The sequence below is a fragment of the Chelonia mydas genome, chromosome 11 (assembly GCF_015237465.2).
Source record: "Chelonia mydas isolate rCheMyd1 chromosome 11, rCheMyd1.pri.v2, whole genome shotgun sequence".
In the NCBI taxonomy this organism is placed as follows: domain Eukaryota; kingdom Metazoa; phylum Chordata; order Testudines; family Cheloniidae; genus Chelonia; species Chelonia mydas.
The window spans coordinates 30,860,407-30,877,519 of record NC_051251.2 but is presented as its reverse complement, the minus strand read 5'-3'; the positions used below and the strand labels follow the sequence as shown (position 1 = coordinate 30,877,519).

Here is a 17,113-nt window from a genome sequence, read left to right as displayed (position 1 = left end):
GTGAAAACCCAGTGGTTAGCTCTTATTAAGTTGTATTGCTGTTTTATTAAAAAAATAAAATGAACCAGACTCCATTCCTGGACATTCAAGTGAGAATTACTTTTTTTTTTTAAAGTATTTCATTGCTGGGCCTGACTTTCAGTGGTGCTGAGCACCTGTAACTTTCATTGACTTCTGAAGTTGTGGTTGAAAAGCATTTCTGAAGAATCAGATCCCATCAAGTTCACCATCTGAGAGTTAATTAACTGGCTTATGAAAGATGCTAGATAAACACCCCTGGAGAATGAAGCTGATTATCCACTGAACAGGTACAGCATGGACATAAGCAACGTGAGTTTCCCCACATTGCCCCACCAATGTGTCTCAGTCCTGTCCTGGAGGGACTGTCTCTACTGCTAGGAAGGTAATGCCATCTTCAGGTCCATTCAAACTAGAAATTGCTGTTGAAACAATCATAAAGGTGACAAATAGAGCTAATTGTGCTGGTGATTTTATGACCTAGATACTTCTTGACCAGAAGCTGGAACGAGATCACCAATTCATTTAATGTGACCACCAAACAGCCATCAAAATAGTCATTTTGGGATGAGGATGAGTGTGGAGGGTGGAAAACACTGGCTGCATTGTGATTTTGATGATCAGTACTCTAATTGCTTGAGCCTTATTTGAAACCAATCACTTAAGGGCCAGCTTTTCAAAGGCATTTAGGAGGCTAAAGATGCAGATAGGCACATAATAGGATTTTCAAAAGCATCCAATGAGGTTAGGTACCTACCTACTGAAGTCAATGGGATTTAGGTGCCTTACCTGCTGAGATGGTTTTGAAAATCCCACTAGACAACTACCTACATCTTTAGAGGCCTAAGTGCCTTTGAAATCCGGCCCCTTGAGCTTAACAATTCCCCACCTTGCCATTCAATCTCCTTGACACTTGCCTTTGAATAAAAGTCATGGAATTTATTCTCTTTCTGTCAAAGGCCAATATGGCTAAAAATATTCTGCACAGAAAAAAATGGACAAATTCACCTCAGAGAAGCAGGCAATTTTCTGCAAGTGTGTGTGTGTGTGTATGTAAATACACAGGCACACCTGTTTCTGGGTGGAATGGAGTGGAATGGGGTGGGGTTAGTTTTTATTACTTGTAGGTCAAATAAGCTTAGTTTTGGGAGGAGTGAGCACATCCAAAGGCTAAGCTGTGACTTTAGGCAGTCTTCAGCAGGCGATGGTGTGTGAAATCCACCATCTCAGGAGTAGAACAAAGGGAAGGGAATACTTATTAGGATGGAAGGATCTATGGACCTGATCCTATTCCCATTGAAGCCAATGACAAAACTCCCATTCCCTTAAATGGTGCAGGATCAGGCCCCATGATAGATAACCAATTGGCACAGCTCAGACATATCTCAAAGACTTGGTTCCTTTCCACAGTGGAGGTACCCTGTCATGTGATGCTGGCGCACACTTGAGGATTTTTTTAAGGGTTTTAGAAAAGCTGATACCGATGGATATGTTTTTTAAAATTTAACTATTTCAATGGCAATATTTTAATTTGGATTTCAACATCTCCCTGCTGTGTCAGCAACAATTACCAGGAACAACTACTAGATTCAACAGAGAAAGGTCTATTTTCATAAGCTAAACTCAGTGAAATGCAAAATGCAAATAAACAGCATAATTGGTACAAAGTGAACTGGAGATTTAAAAGTGCTTTACATTTTAATAATCTACAGCAGTGATGGGCAACCTGCGGCCCACGGGCCGCATGTGGCCCATCAGGGTAATCTGCTGGCTGGCTGTGAGACAGTGTTTACATTGACCGTCCGCAGGCACGGCCGCCCACAGCTTCCAGCGGTTGTGGTTCGCCATTCCCAGCCAATGGGAGCTGTGGGAAGTGGCACGGGCTGTAGGGAACCGCAGCCACTGGGAGCTGCGGGCAGCCGTGCCTGCGGACGGTCAATGTAAACAAACTGTCTTGTGGCCTGCCAGCGGATTACCCTGATGGGGGCTGCAGGTTGACCACCACTGATCTATAGTGTTACCCAACAGTAACTCCGGGAAGGAAACATCCCATGGAATTCAGGAGAGCTAGTGACACAGTAACTATAGAGAAACTCCAGAACAGGATATTCATGTACAGTCCTTTATTTCCATGTTTTTTAACTTTTTCTGTATACAAATCAAACCAGGTTTTCAACTTCAGCCTTTTGGATCCAGACTACTTAGATAAATTGACGTGGTGAAGGCCTGTTATCTTACAGCATATATGGACTGTTAAAACTCCCCATAAATCACATTTTATAAAAGACATTTGTTCACATTTTAAAAACATTTACACCTTTCTCATCAACATAGTAACGAACGAAGCTACCATTCTTAAAATTTCTTTTAAATTTGAGATATTTACACTGCATAGTGTCCTTGGGTACATATTTAAAATTCACAAAAAATGCTTTTAGTCAGAAATAGTCTCAATGTTTTGAATAGGTACAAATGGAAACTAAAATAAAAGGGTTATATTCAGGAAGAGCTGTTATATGTGGAATGATACCTACATAGGACAATTCATCGCTTAAAACATAAAAAGTACCGAGCACCATTTGTAATACAAATTAAACAGTTCGGCTGCAAGTGGACAATGCCAAGGGTCAGATTCTGGCCACTGGTGGATGGCTGATTTGCAGAGCTCACATGCCCAAAGCCGGCCTAAAGTTGATTTAAGAGTATTGTGAGGTTGTGAATGACATCACTGGAAAGTGTTAAAATTGTTTATTTTATTTTTGAAAAGATGAGCATGATAATCATCTGTCCATATCCCAGCCAAGCAAGTCAGAGCCACTCATGGCTACAGAAGAGCTGGTAACATATGGACGCTTGTAGAAGACTTGCCAAAGGGAGTAAGGCTCATTCTAGTAAATGGTCTCACATTTTTCTAATTAGAAGTGATTTTTATTTGCATCTGTGAACTAAGGATGATGGAGGTGGTAATGGTAATCTGGTCTCTTACATGGGAATGTCAATGGATGAGCAGGGATAAAGGTGTTCTTCATTGTCTCGTGGGCTCTAGAAGGCCCTCTTGGACAAATATAATTGTGAGTGGTTCCATGAAACCAAGAAAAACATATGCAGGCTTCTTTGAATATTTACTGAGTGTGCCAGAAAAATGTTCTCAGACAAGGCTGATTGGTATAATCTGAGTGGTTCTTAATATTGTGTAACAGAACAGCAACAGTACTATTACCAGTAGTCCCTAGGGACATGCTAGAGACGTTAAGTAAGAGATACCAACACTGAAGTGAACATTTACACAAATCAGGAATAACAGTACAAGTGACAAGACTGGAAATGTGAAGTGACCATGACATATGACCATTTGGTGCATGTTAAGTGACAAATGATTGAATGTCAGCAAGCAGAGTTTAATGAAATTCATGCTCCTGATAAAACATGACTGCACAAACAACATCTGTGTAATTTTTCTGATAGTGACTGCAGGCTAGTTGTATTACGAAAGGGGAAAAAAATCAGGAAGACAGTTAGGATAGAAGCCAACTGTGATAGTCTGTTAGGTAAATCAATATTTTGGCAGGCTTAGCCTGTCAAATACTGTCAGTGTTGCACCTTGATGTGAAAAGTAAAATTATACAGAGGCCCTTTTGAAAAATCAAAGAGAAAAGACGAGTTATTTTGTAACCGCCTGTAAATATTAGAGATGGCGAAGGCTTGGCTGTCATGAACAACAAGATACGAACTGAGTTGACAGCTCAGTCCTATATATGTAGAGAAATGTGCTCATATTTGGATAAGCCAATTTTTCAACATACAAAGCAATGGCCAATGAGTGTGAGAACTACATTTCTATTACGGACCATTCACACTTACACGAGTCTTCAGTTTGTCACAAAACATAACAAAAACATGAAAAAGGCATAATAAAAAGCTCGAGAAGAAAGTCCCATGTGCAAAACATTACAATACCCTGGATGTAGATATCATGTTGCAGCTGAATTTGACCCTATCAAAAAAGTAACTAAATGTTCTTTCACTAACTGATGACAGTTATTCCAGTACGATTCCCCTCTTCCCGTACAACAGACATAAAAGATCTTTAAAAAAGTTTCACAGTATGAAAAATGTATGAGGATTAATTCATAAGGATATTCAGTATGTTGAGTTTTGTCAACTGCGTGTATTGATTCCAAATAGCGGTAAGAGTGAAGGTGAGTTCTCATTTTTACTGCACTCCATCTAATCCTATCTTCCATGTGAGGTACATGAATAAGTCAAGAACAGGAAGCACTAAATTCTGCAGTCCCTTTTCAGACAAAACTCTTAGTTACTTAAATGGGGTTTTTAATATTATGGGCTAGATTCTGGCTGCAAACAGCCAGTGAAGAATTCCCCTGGTGTAAGGAAACTCTCTGCTGCAATAAAGCTCGCAGAGCTGGCTCCTTTGTCAGCCTCCCACCCATGGCACAGAGGGAGTATTGGGGTGGATAAGGAGGCGAGCAGAGCTCTGCTGCACTAAACAAATCCTCCACTGGTGTAGGGTCCCTTAGGGATCCTAGGTCAGAGATGTAAGCTGAATCATTGCAGACTGGCCAGGATCAGGCCAGATTCAGGGGCTCTAACTTGCTCCCTAACAGCTCCCCCAGTTCCTCTGTGTTGGGAGGAGTCCAGACGCAGGGGAGAATCTAGCCCTATATGTCCCACTGACTCAACAACTGTAGCACTTTCATCTAAGAGAGTAAACATGCAAACCCATCTTCCAAATCAACTCTTCATGAGAGAAGAGTCAGCACTTACGTGTCTCAGCTTCTAGGTTCATAGGCTTAAAACTTATCTGGAAAGTCTGAAATGGAACTATGGGATATGTAGTCTTAGGGGACAATTCTGCCTTCAATTCTGAGGGGTGAATCTTCTACCCTCTCTTCATGCACAGAACAACTCCTGTCCCTGGACGTGTGAGCTCCTACACGCCGTCTCCCCCTTCTATGAATATTCTAAATCAAATCTGGAGAGTTCTATACACACAAAAAGGGCAGATCACAGCAAGGAGCCACCATTATACCCTTTCTCTGACAGAAACTTTTATCAGAGTGTTCCCGTTGGTTGCTTTCCAGTGAAGAGAATGCAAAGCAAAATAACAAATATAAGGCTCAACTGTGCTCTGGCTCTGGGGGAGTGTCCAAAGGACTCAGGAGGGCACAAGTCCACGTGTTCAGCTGGGCACAGGGCCTGCAAGGAGCTACTGCTGCTAGTGATATTAGCCAGTCCAAAGGCTCATGACCCTGCCATGCCTATTGAACTGGATAACATAGCCGGTGGTCATTTGAAGGAGGTAATATGTAGTTATAAGAGGATAAGAGGGGAGTTGAAGGACTGCGGATAGGTACTAGTGTAGGCCAGGCAAAGAGATCCAGCAGGAAGGAGTTGGATGGGAAGGCTATGAGAGGAGCTCCAGAGCCCTGCTGGGGGTGCTCTATTAGTAAACCAATCCCACGCTTTCCAAAAGGTTCAAGCTTGGTTTGTAGAAAGCAAACTTTTAGCCAATTCTTATACAACTGCTTTGCCCGTCAAAGTGTAACATCACAGGCTCTTTATCATTAATCGATATAATACCAAGGCTAGCTCCTGCCCTCCACTATATGGTTGCACTAGGGCATGAGCAGACACAAGGAGTCACTTCCATCCCCTCTCCCTACTAGCAGCAAGGTAGGAACTATGTAGTGCTGAGGGGAGCAGAAGGAGATAGCACCAGCTATTACGCCATCTGAAATGCTGGGCCTTCAAGTGGGCAAAGTCAGTTAGGAGACGTCTTCCTCCTGCAGTCAGCGAGTGCACATGCTGCATTCTGCCCACCCTGAGACATCCTTTTCCTGAGCTTCTACCTGGTACGCAGCTGTCACCACCACTCTGCTCCCACCAATGTATGGCTCCTCCAGTGAAGCGCAGGGCGTACCCTATCTAATGGGATGCTAAATTGCCCTATCTTTGCATCACAGATCAGCTACAGTTCAGCCAATAAAATGGATTTCAAAAAATATATCGATGTCTATACTCAACAAACAGGAATGTATTCAGCAAAAGCCTCATCTGCTATTACATACTTTTAACAACTGCCCACATTTTCGTTCATCTGGAAGAGCAGAATGAGATTTCTTAGGTACAAAAACATTCAACGCTTCCATGACAGATTATTTTCTATTCTAAGAAAAATAAAGACTCCATTTTTTCCACAGTGGCATGAGAAAGGAACAGGCAATTAACATAGAATCAGAGTTTCCCAGCTTTTGCCCCCTTGTGTTAAAAGTTTAACATTATTTAAGCTTTTCTGGTTTGCTTTGCATTGAATGCATATACAGTACTATTGCATAACATGTGGCCAACCCAGGAACCTGTAATGCAGGAGCCATGAAATCATGCCCAACAGTGTGTGGCTGCCATCTTGGATTCACTAGCAGTGAGAAGCAAGGTCTGTTTTTTTCAGGTTAAGCAGGCCCTTTCTGAGGATCTTCACCCCATCACCACACCTGTTCCCACACCCTTTGGTTTATTTTCCCTTTTCATGGCTCTGTGCTATGCTCAGGCACTTCTTTCTGGCAGAGAAGGGCTGAATGGAGAGTCTCTTTAGAGTCTACTGCATTCATACTGTTCTTGCATTGGCCCAGAGAGTTAGCTGTAGAGCTAGATAAGGCACATCCCACCTACCCACTGAACACTGCTTTGCAGCCTAACCACTCCTTGCCCATCTAGGAAGCAGGAGGTCAAACCAAGGTAGCAAATTCAAGGTGCCTGTGTCAAATACAACACTTATAGGGCCTTGCCTGCTGCCAGGTTAGAAGTGCTTAAAGAGTTATACTTTTTGTGATTAAAGACGGGCTTTTGTCATGGGAAACCAAGCTTCAAAAGTGGCTCCAGGCACCTACCTTTCAGAATCAGTGAATCCAATTTGGTAGGAGCAGGTTCCTGTGATCCTGGGTGGATTTTTAGGTACTGGGTCTAGGGTACTTTCATTTTGTTGGCGTGTGGAGGAATAAATGAGTAAATGTGGATCTTCCAAAGAGCAGCACAACATGCTTCGTGCAGTCACAGGGGTTGAACCCTGGAACTATTTCTGTTAACTTGCATTAATCTCTCTGAAGTTTAAGGTAGGAATGAGGAACTTTAGAAAGTATTTCCATTTACTGAAAAAACTTTCACTCAGCCTTCCCCTAGTGCCCCACAGTGAGTGGAAAACATGCCTGTGTGTTTTAAACCATATCAAACCAGATGTGCTGTTGCTTGATATTTTGATCTCTCAATATGGTGATTTAAAATGATGGATTTAAATTACCATTCGGAAATGAACCTCCAATTTTGTAATTGCTGTCACAAATCTCACAGATGTCATCCTTGAATTCGCACGATTTGAATTTTCTGTTTCTGTTTTGATCGTGTTCTCTTCAGTCAGCATAATAATTTCCAAACTGCCATTTCTGATAAGGATTTGAGGCGTCACAGGCATTAACCCTCAGGGTTTTGTGAGACTGATCCACTTCCAAACATGTTGGCTGCTGAAGGTGTTCTAAAACCATGTGATCCATCTAAAGAGAAACAGCACATGACAATAGGTAACATGACTCATACAGCAATTGTTATTAGGGTTAGGGAAAAAAACTGGAAAAAGAAAGCTTCAGAAATTATACTCAGTTTTCCCCAGTGGAGATTTTTGATCCCCTAGGATGCGCCCATTTTTGCATTTCTGCATTATGTAATGATTCATTCATAGGCTTCAAGGGAATTTTGGGTGGGATCCAAAGTTTACACCTGTTGTTGAACTACAACTATATTATATCTTCTGTGCTTCATGGGATTTTAATTCTTTGGAAATTAACGGATTAGTTCGCTTGCTGTCTGAATGGTAATTATCATGCAAAGGAAATAACTCCAGATGGCATTTGCAATATAGGATAACGTATGGCAGGAGACTTTGGTTTTCATACTGTGGTATTTCGCAACTGATGAAGTAAAAGCACACTTACTATGATGAAAAGTGTGTTAGGTAATTTGTTAATTAAGTCCAAGAGCTGGAATGCTAAATTGGATTACGAAATCGTGAGGAGTTTGAATGATTAGGGGCCTTATTCTGATCCTTTTGCACTTATGTGTGCATTTTTTAACCTACTTATACATATTGCCAATATGGCAATACTACAAGTATCCTCAGCGGTAGGGACATTTTTACATTATTGCTTTTCTCTGTATAACATTTGATAGTATAATTTGAGTTACGTATCTTGGGGAAATATTAGCGAAATCACCAACAGACTATTTTATTTGAACAAATAATGGGGCTTTGTATGTGTATGACAAATTCATTGAACATGCCATTGTCCTGATGCGGATTATGACACCTGACGAGTGGTAAGGACTTCACTGTTTCTGTGGCAGCATTAACCCATTTCCCGCCTTGTTTTCTGGTTTGCAATAGTCAATTGCTGGAGTGACTAGTTTTTAACCCTTGTTATATAGTAACTCAAACTAGTCTCCTTTGTAATCAGCTTCCAAATGATCTTTCAGAAAAACATATGGCAAGCCAGTGAATGTGAACCTAACTGGATTACAATAATGCACCTTTTTCTTGTAGACAGTATGGTGACAAGCACATTAGAAGGTTAGAGCTTAGGTTATATTAGGTGCCATCTCCAAACTGTATCCTTTTCAGGAATGACAATTTTTTTTTTTTTTGGCAGAGATAGCATTTGCCAGAACCCCACAAAATGCTTCAGTCCTGTTAGGCTCCCAATTTAATCACCTTTATGATTGTCCCGCCCTTTTGGAGAATGTCCCTTGGACTCTAAATGTCTCTGACTTCTAACATTACACTCTCTCATCCCTAAACAATTCAAAATAAAACTAACAATACCCATTGTTTTTGTAGGGCTTGGACTAGAACGATGTTGTGTTCCGCTGGTTGACTCTGTGCTAAGAGTTAAGTAGCCCTTGTGATGATGTGTCTACCCCCACACAAGACTGAAAGGGATTAAGATGGCCAGGCAGGCCAATTAACTTCACAGACTGCACCTGGAGGGGGAGCCAGGGAGCAGGGAATTGATTGAAAGCAGGCTAAGCTGGGTAGGAACAGGTGGGGCCTATAAAACCAGGAAGCTGGTAATAGACAAAGGCTGATGGGAAAGGCTGTAGCCACTCCCTGAGAAGAGGGAGGAGGTTTGGCGTTAGTACACCCAGAGAAAGGAGAGGAACCGGGAGAGGTAGGAAGGAGGAACAAAGGCTGTGGGAAAGCAGGCCATAGTGACAGGTATAGGGTTCCTGGTCTGGAACCCAGATAGGGTGACCAGATGTTCTGATTTTATAGGAACAGTCCCAGTATTTGGGGCTTTTTCTTATATAGGCTCCTATTACCTCCCACCCCATCCTGATTTTTCACACTTGCTGTCTGGTCACCCTAAACCCGGAGTAATGGGTAGGCCTGGGTTCTCCTACCAACCACTGGGGATATGGCACAGGCCAAGCAGAGGACAGCAGACTGCCTGGGCATCCTGGAAAAACCTGGTTACATTTACCTTGGAAGGGGGAACCATGGAGTTATCTGGCTGGAGGGCTAAGTCACAAAGAGGAATCTGTGATTTGTAGAGTGAAAGGGGTCTATAGAATGAGAGGACAATGGGAGAGACACTTCCAGAAGAGGGTGCAACACCTGGCTGGAGCTAATCCCCAGGATGGGCCTGGAGGAGTGCCACCAACAGTGAGTAAACCCCATGACAGTCCCCCATTCCCAGAGCAGTGCTGACTCCATTGCGCGCACACACAGAAGTAAACCAAAAAAACCCATGTTTGTTTTTACTGAGAGATGGACCCTAACCACAGCCCCAGATTTGAACACTGGGCTTGAGAGGAGAAGATTAAGATTAAATCCCCTTTTGTGTGGACTTCTTCAGACCTGCAGGAGGGGAGAACTAAGGGTGCTCATTAGCTTCATTTACAAGGCTTTTGGTGGAAGATGTTTCCCTCCATTACCCCACATCCCCAGTGTACAATTTACCGTCTAAATTCTGTTTCTGCAAGGAAATGTGCTAGTGACTTATTTTTTTATTTAAATGTCTCTAGAGTTCTTTCACTTGCTGTATTAAGCTCAATGGTGCAGAAGGTCCCCAGTGATGTTCCAGATGTAAAAAGTAACAACTTTTGAAATTGAACTTTAATCTAATCTAGAAAGTTTTGGTGTCAAAAACTAAATCTTATTTCTCTCCATCTTTCTGTTTTTGTGTGTGTGTGTTTTGTGTCTGGCTTTTGCTGCAAAGTGGTTGAAGAGTTAGACATTTTGAATTTTGACTATCTGTTGTTAGGATGTCATAATTCAGGAGCTCCTTGTTCAATTAATTTCAGTTTTTGTGGAAAATTTGTACCTTGCCTCAGAACTAACCTTTCTAATTCTGAGATTAACATTTTGTGGATTTTAGGTGGTGGCCAAATTTGGAATAAAATGGAAACTCAATTGCAACCTTAACAATAAAGCAATTTCCACATTGCTCAGCAAAATAAGAATCACTCAGCTTGTCTCATTCTCAATTTCTGGGGTTATATTTTATGCTAACACAAAAATATATCCGTTTTAAACCTGTGTTACAAATCCAATTACTATAGTCAATATATAAACTTTTTTCCTCCAAGACTTTTAAAAATAATAGATACAATAAACCTCAAAATTGAGCAAGTAACTTCATCTCACTGTGCCTCAATTTCCCACCTGTAAATAGAGGTACTAATAATACTACTTCTCTTTCACCCTCTCTTGTCTATTTAAATTAAAAGCTCTTCAGGACATAGGCTGGCTCTTATGTGTATGTATAGTGCCTAATGTAAATAGCCTTCATCATGTCTGGGACCCCTACATGCCACAGTAATACAAATAATGAATAATAGTCACCCTCACTAATATTCAAAACAAAATAAATAAAATAAAATAAAACATCCACATTCGGGAGATATTAATAGTAACATGTTGGGTGATGTTTTGTTTTTCTTCATACAGTTACAAGTCCCTAGCCTCTGTTTGTCAGAAGCTGGGAATGGACAACAGGGGATGGATCACTTGATGATTTACCTGTTCTGTTCATTCCCTCTGGGGCACCTGGCATTGGCCACTGTCGGAAGACAGGATACTGGGCTAGATGGACCTTTGGTCTAACCCAGTATAGGTGTTCTTGTGTTCTTCAGTGGGCCCAGAAAGGATAATATTTCACTGGGGGGAGTGGAGAGGAGGGGGGAGAAAGGCATTCAAGTCTTTTTGGCTTGTGAGTTTCTATGGCTGTTTTCGAAGGAGGGGGACTGACAGTGATAACTTTCAACTGTCTTTCTCCTCACAGGGCTGGTACTATATGCTTCCAGTGTCCAGGGCTTTCCTAAAAACTAATCTGATCTACTTCAGTGAACTAAAGGGTATAGTTCAGGCTTGTCACTAGTTCAGTCCTATGCCGGTACAATCATCTGTGCCCAATGGTGTTGAATTGGGCACTGTGGCTTTGTAAAATGAAACATGACTTTCTGTATCCTAGCAGGAACCACCAAATGTATCTAGCTTAAGGCTTGAAGTTCAGCCTGGAACAGTTTCTGACCATCAAAAATTGTCACTGTACCTACTGTGCAATCTGGTCTCATAAATGGCTGACAATTTTCTTTTATTTTTATAAAATATCCTTGCTTTTGTAAGGAGTGATTTTTTTTTTTTTTTTGGTTTGAGGAGGGTTTTTTGTTGTTTGGCTAAAAAGAAATGAATGGAAGGAGAGTCAATAATGGAATGTCTTATTGAGTATCGATCGGGTAACACAACAGCTACGCTTTTGTTTCCTAAATTGAAGGCTCCTATAAAAGCATGTCATTTCAGAGGGGGAAAAATCATTTCTAATTATTCATGGAATTCTTTAATGCTTAGAGTTATCTACAAGCCTGAATCTTTGACTTTGTTGGACGCAAGGGTAGGAAAAAAGAGAACAAAATGTCATTTGAATGATTTTGTGTGTGTGTGCCAGGTTAGTTTCACTATATTACATTTTGCTTGATGCAATGCTAAGGCAGCACATTGCTACACACCACCCTGAAAGGTAAACGGGGCCATGGGAGTGAAATCACACTGGCAGCTGGTTAGCTTTCAGTGTAACCTGGAGGAAAATAATCCTGAGGATTGAAAACGGCATGAGCAGAGTAAAGATCAGAGTGCCTGAAATAATTTGAAGTAATGCATGCCTTAGGAAAAAGGTGATTTTTGTCAACCTCTTTTTTTCCTCATATGTATTGAGAAATTCACAAAGAGACAAACTAAATGTGTGTCTTTGTGTTTCTCTTTTATCTTTATGAATTTGGTATAGTCTCTCACTGCCAAACACATGAAAATCATACAACACTGGCAATAAGTATAGTTTTCCTTTGTTAGTTTTATTTCAGGTGTAACTATGGTGGTAGTGGAGGGGAAATCATTACAAATGCTCTACTTACCAGTTCTGGTTGAAAGGCCACCAATGATTTATGCAGCCATTTCAGGCTATTGTTTCTGTTATCGCAAGGGTACAGGCCCAGTGTTCTCTTTGCATCTACTGGTGCTACACAGAAGTCCCCATGTTTTATTAGTCTCAGCCAAGTGTAGTTGAACTTCTGGTTCTGTGGAGGAGAAACAATAGCAGACTGATTTCGGTTTGGGTTTTGTGAGCTATTTCCCTTTATTTCTGAATCTCATGCATCTAATCCAACCACATAAATCTAGGCTTTGTATAATCGTTCCAGATATGCCAGATTCTGTTCTATTAGTATGAATCTGGAGCAAATTCACAGAATAAAGTTCCGGTCTAAGGCCTGACAATGTACTAGTACAGGGATTCTCAAACTATGTTCAGCAAAGCATTTCCTGGTGGCCCACAGAGAGGAAAACTGAGGACAGGGTAGTTGTGAGTGGGAGAGGAGAGGATCTCTTTTATTAACTGGACTGTAGAAATGAAGAATTGGGGACAACACCAGAACAAATTCTGAAAAGGGGATTTGTCTGCTACAGCCGACACCAGCTTGCAATGGTGGGGCTTCAGGACTGGACTTCTTCGATGGCATAACAGCGCTCAGTGACAAAAGGCCAACCCTGCCCCCCTTAGGACAGTTACTCTTGATCAGTCCTAGCAGGTGCCCTGATGTCTATATTGGCTAGTAATCAGTGGGGTATTACCCATCAGGAGGCACTTCCTATAAAAGACAGCAGAGGAAAGTAGCCCCGTTCCTGCAGCAACTGCCATGCAACCTCCCTCCCATGCTGGCTTTGTTATTGTGGTAGAGTACACTAGTGGCCTATTGTATTTAAAGTTTTCTCTCCACTATGGGCATGTATGGAATTTTGCATTTGAGTTGCATTTCAGCCAATTGCAGACTTTTTGGTCTTGGGCGTCTCGGAGCTTTCATGAAATGGTGCAGGCTCCATTGCTTAGCTATTGCCTCTACAAATATAGCCCAGTACTCATTTCTTGTTTTACCAGATGGCATCTTTTGGCAATGTGTCCTGGCAGTAAGGATTACATGAACCTCCAAGACAGACTTCAAGTCATTGAGGTGGCAGGTAGGGAGATTCTTTAGCATAAGCAATAAAACTGACCCAAACCCAAATGCATCTTACAATTATTTGACATCCAGTATACAAACCCAAATGCATCTTACCTTGTTGCTAATGTTACAAGTCTCAAAGGCCAGAGTGGAGTTTTCCACAGTAACGCATCTAGCCATGGCTATGTTAACAATCTGGGAACAAAATTAAAAATGAAAATTCCGAAAAGGGAATAACATCAAGTGAGGCACAAAAATGCAAGAGACAGAACACCAAAAACAGAACAATTATAATAATACCTAGCTCTTATGTAGTGCTTTTCTTTAGCAGATCTCAAAGAGCTTTGCAAAAGAGGTCAGTATCATTCTTCCCATTTTACAGTTGGGGTAACTGAGGCACAGAGCGGGGAAATGACTTGCCCAAAGTCACCCAATATATTAATATTTAACAGTATTACATTCTGATTAGCATAAAAATAACAAGGAGTTCTGATTAGCATAAGAGTCTGTCTCTACATGAAAGTTAATCTGGAATAAGATAGGGTGTGAATTTAAAGCAGATTAACTATTACTGATTAACTCCATGTGTGGACAAGAGCATCCACACATGGATTTAGCCAGGAATAGCTATTCAGGAATCTTTTAGGGCTTATCTACACAGGGAGTTATTCCAGAAGTAAGTGGTTAGCATTATCTCTTTTACTGGATGCTCCCTATAAGAGAAACATAGAGTAATCTAGGCAAACTAAAGATAATGGACCATATTCTCTGCTGGTGTCAGTGGTGCCCATAATATCTGCTCAAACTCTTTTGTCTGCCAAGAGATGCTTTACATTAGCCTTTTTCTGGAACACGGGAGGCAGCAAGAGTAAGGTTTTTGTTAGGCACAGCTAACTTTCCTATTGCTGATTCATATGCTGTAACTGTTATTGAAAAGCGATTTATAAATCCCCTCACATTCCTGCAGCACAGTCTAACCAACCCAAATGAGCAGCAGGTTAGGAGAAAAATCCTCTTAAATGGACTTTATGCATACAATTTGATTGCCCGGCCAATCAAATCAGAGATCAGATAACTGGAGATATCTTGGCCACCCAAAGATAACTCAGAGTTAAAAGCTGCTCTGAGCTACTCATGCAGCTACACTTTAACTAGAAGGTCCAAAACCCTCCTCCCTACCCCGCCCCCCCCCCAAAAAAAACATAATAGCTGGCAAAAGCCTACCTGCTGTCATTAGACCTCTGACTGGTGATGGATTTAGGACATAAGTGGCGGGATACATTTCTGTTCTATTCAGGCTATTATACTGCACCCTTCACTGCTGCATCTGAGCATCTCCCCGCAGGGGATTAAATTACATGACTATTATCTGTCATGAATTCTCTTCTTTTGTTCTCCTTCCCCAAGGGGAAAACTGTTTGTGGATTTTTATATATATTTAATTTTATTATATATAATGTGATCTGTGTCATGTCACTAAGATAACTCTTCAACCCTCACAGATAGGGTTGGCTGCCCTTGATCCAGTCAGTGAAAGGGTATATTGGTACTTATGGTAATACAGGAGTCAGCAGCAGTTGTGTACATATCGACACTTTGGAAAGAAGGAATTTCAATTGTAACTTAGCCAAAAGGTTTATGATTATCTTTTTAAACTTTTGCATCAGATTGGGGGAAAAAAGAATGAGTGACAAAACATTGTCTATCAGGGAATAGCTAGTTAGAAAGTGCAGATGCAAATGAGAATTTTTTTTAAGTGTCTAAATATTTTCTCTTTCCAGATGTTCCTTTGTTTTTGTTGTGGTACAGGTGGCCTCATGTCTCTCAGGTGTCTTGTATCTCTTCATTCTGCCTCTTTTTTGCTCTGTTTTCTCTACAATTGTCATTACACCAGGGAGTCATCATCATGATACCTTGTTAGCATGACCTTCTGGAGAAGTTATGGCTTGCACTAAGCTTTTTTGTGCTGTTGTTTGAATGACCAGACGAGTGCATTCTAAGGGCATTTATGCGTTCTGAAGTTTATATTAGAACACTGCTTACACTGGACTGAATTCTGCCAGGTACCAAATGCCCTCAGTTCACACACCAGGAAGTCAATGGAACAATACTGATTTATAACAGATGAGGAGTTGGCCTAATTGAGATATATTTATTGTACTTTAAGATAATCATGGCAATATTTGAAAATTATAGCTGGTTGAGCTAAAAATGTAGCTGCTTTCCTCCCTTTTTAGATTACTGAACCTTTTATGAACTAATCCTGATTTCTGTAAGTAAGTCTGCTCTTCCTAAAATATTTTCCAAGTAGCTTTGATGAATATTCTTCATCCTATTGTAGCTTCTGAATGGTTATTTCAGTAATCAGTACTTGTTGTTTGTGTTGTGCAGCTGCTCATCTAAGCAACAAGGTATTGTTTCTGTCCGATGACTGGATGTTTTTAAACAGGAAAATAACAAATAACCAACTTTTATAGTTTTCAGGTGAATAGTTATTTGTCTTAAAATATATGAAACTTTTGGAATTTATGAACACAATGTTCAGTGATCATTCATAAATCACATGACTTCACAAATCACAGTAATACAAATTTAGCCCTTTTAATTCACAAAATTATTCCCCAATATTTTTACTATTTGATCAGCTGTATTGGAAAATATGGTTCACATCGCAGTTAAAGTAAAGCAACCTCAGCCCAGCTTCACTGACTCCCTGGGGTGGAAAAATATCTGGGAGTTTATAGCCAGCAGAGCAGCTCTTTAGCACCCCGGCACTGCCTGTGGTCTGGGAGGCATGTCTGAGGTGTGCAGAGTATGGCCATGTCTGCTTCTGGCTGCTGGAATAGCCTAGAAGGTAAATCAAAGCTGTAATGGGGGAAGGGCTGAACTGCCCCACAGCCAGCATTAGTGCCAACAGGCGTAACACTACTTATGCTCCTGCCCTTAGCAGGCACCGCACAAACACAGCTGAGGATCTGACCGATTACTTTCAGGAGTACTACTTTTGTTAAAACTAGAAAGACTTTCAGAAGCTGACAGAACTACATATGGTAACAAAGTGCCTTACTTTTGTGACCTGGGATCACTGTCACTTGTTCTTAACATTCAGATTTTTTTTAATGAAGTAGCATGTCCGTGATGCCTCAGGGGGGACTATTTTATGCCCCTGTATTTTTAGAAATGTTTCCAACAGCCCTGAACTTTGGTGAGGAAATATGGACCAAGATCAAAATCTACATTTTTGTTACACACACACACACGTAAACATAAAGAGATGCTGAATATGTGAATTAGCACATTGTAAAAATGAGACTCATATGACATTGAAGTTCACAGAATGGTGTGAATATAACACCAGTGGAAGTTAAAGGGAAGTAAATTCAGAGAATACATGCAACCTGATCCTGCTACATTCCTTACACAACCACAACTTCCACTAAAATCAATGGGAATTTGGGGTAGGTAGGGAACGCAGGACTGAACCCAAAATATTTCTGAAAAAGTATTCTGTCCACTATACCTTTGTTGCATTTGTAGA

The 17,113-nt window shown here is 41.0% G+C and overlaps 1 protein-coding gene and 1 long non-coding RNA gene across 4 annotated transcripts in view; one reads left to right on the top strand and one right to left on the bottom strand.

Annotated features, from left to right (window-relative positions):
• The window catches only part of GALNT5 (polypeptide N-acetylgalactosaminyltransferase 5), a 53,312-nt gene that overhangs the window by 11,770 nt on the left and 24,429 nt on the right, over window positions 1-17,113 (bottom strand). For 2 of the 3 annotated variants that reach the window (XM_043524958.1, XM_007056672.4), the window contains 3 exons: window positions 13,690-13,770; window positions 12,493-12,654; window positions 2,127-7,583 (listed from right to left, as the gene is read on the bottom strand). In XM_043524958.1, coding sequence (XP_043380893.1) covers window positions 7,443-7,583; window positions 12,493-12,654; window positions 13,690-13,770 — 384 coding nt within the window. In that variant the 3' untranslated portion in view covers window positions 2,127-7,442. Of the gene's footprint in view, window positions 1-2,126; window positions 7,584-12,492; window positions 12,655-13,689; window positions 13,771-17,113 lie in introns of those variants that run through there. The other variant, XR_006284762.1, reaches the window with a different exon arrangement.
• Window positions 11,127-15,848, top strand: LOC122462293. The gene is made up of 3 exons (XR_006284763.1): window positions 11,127-11,820; window positions 13,512-13,591; window positions 15,357-15,848. It is a non-coding gene; the product is annotated as an uncharacterized LOC122462293 (long non-coding RNA).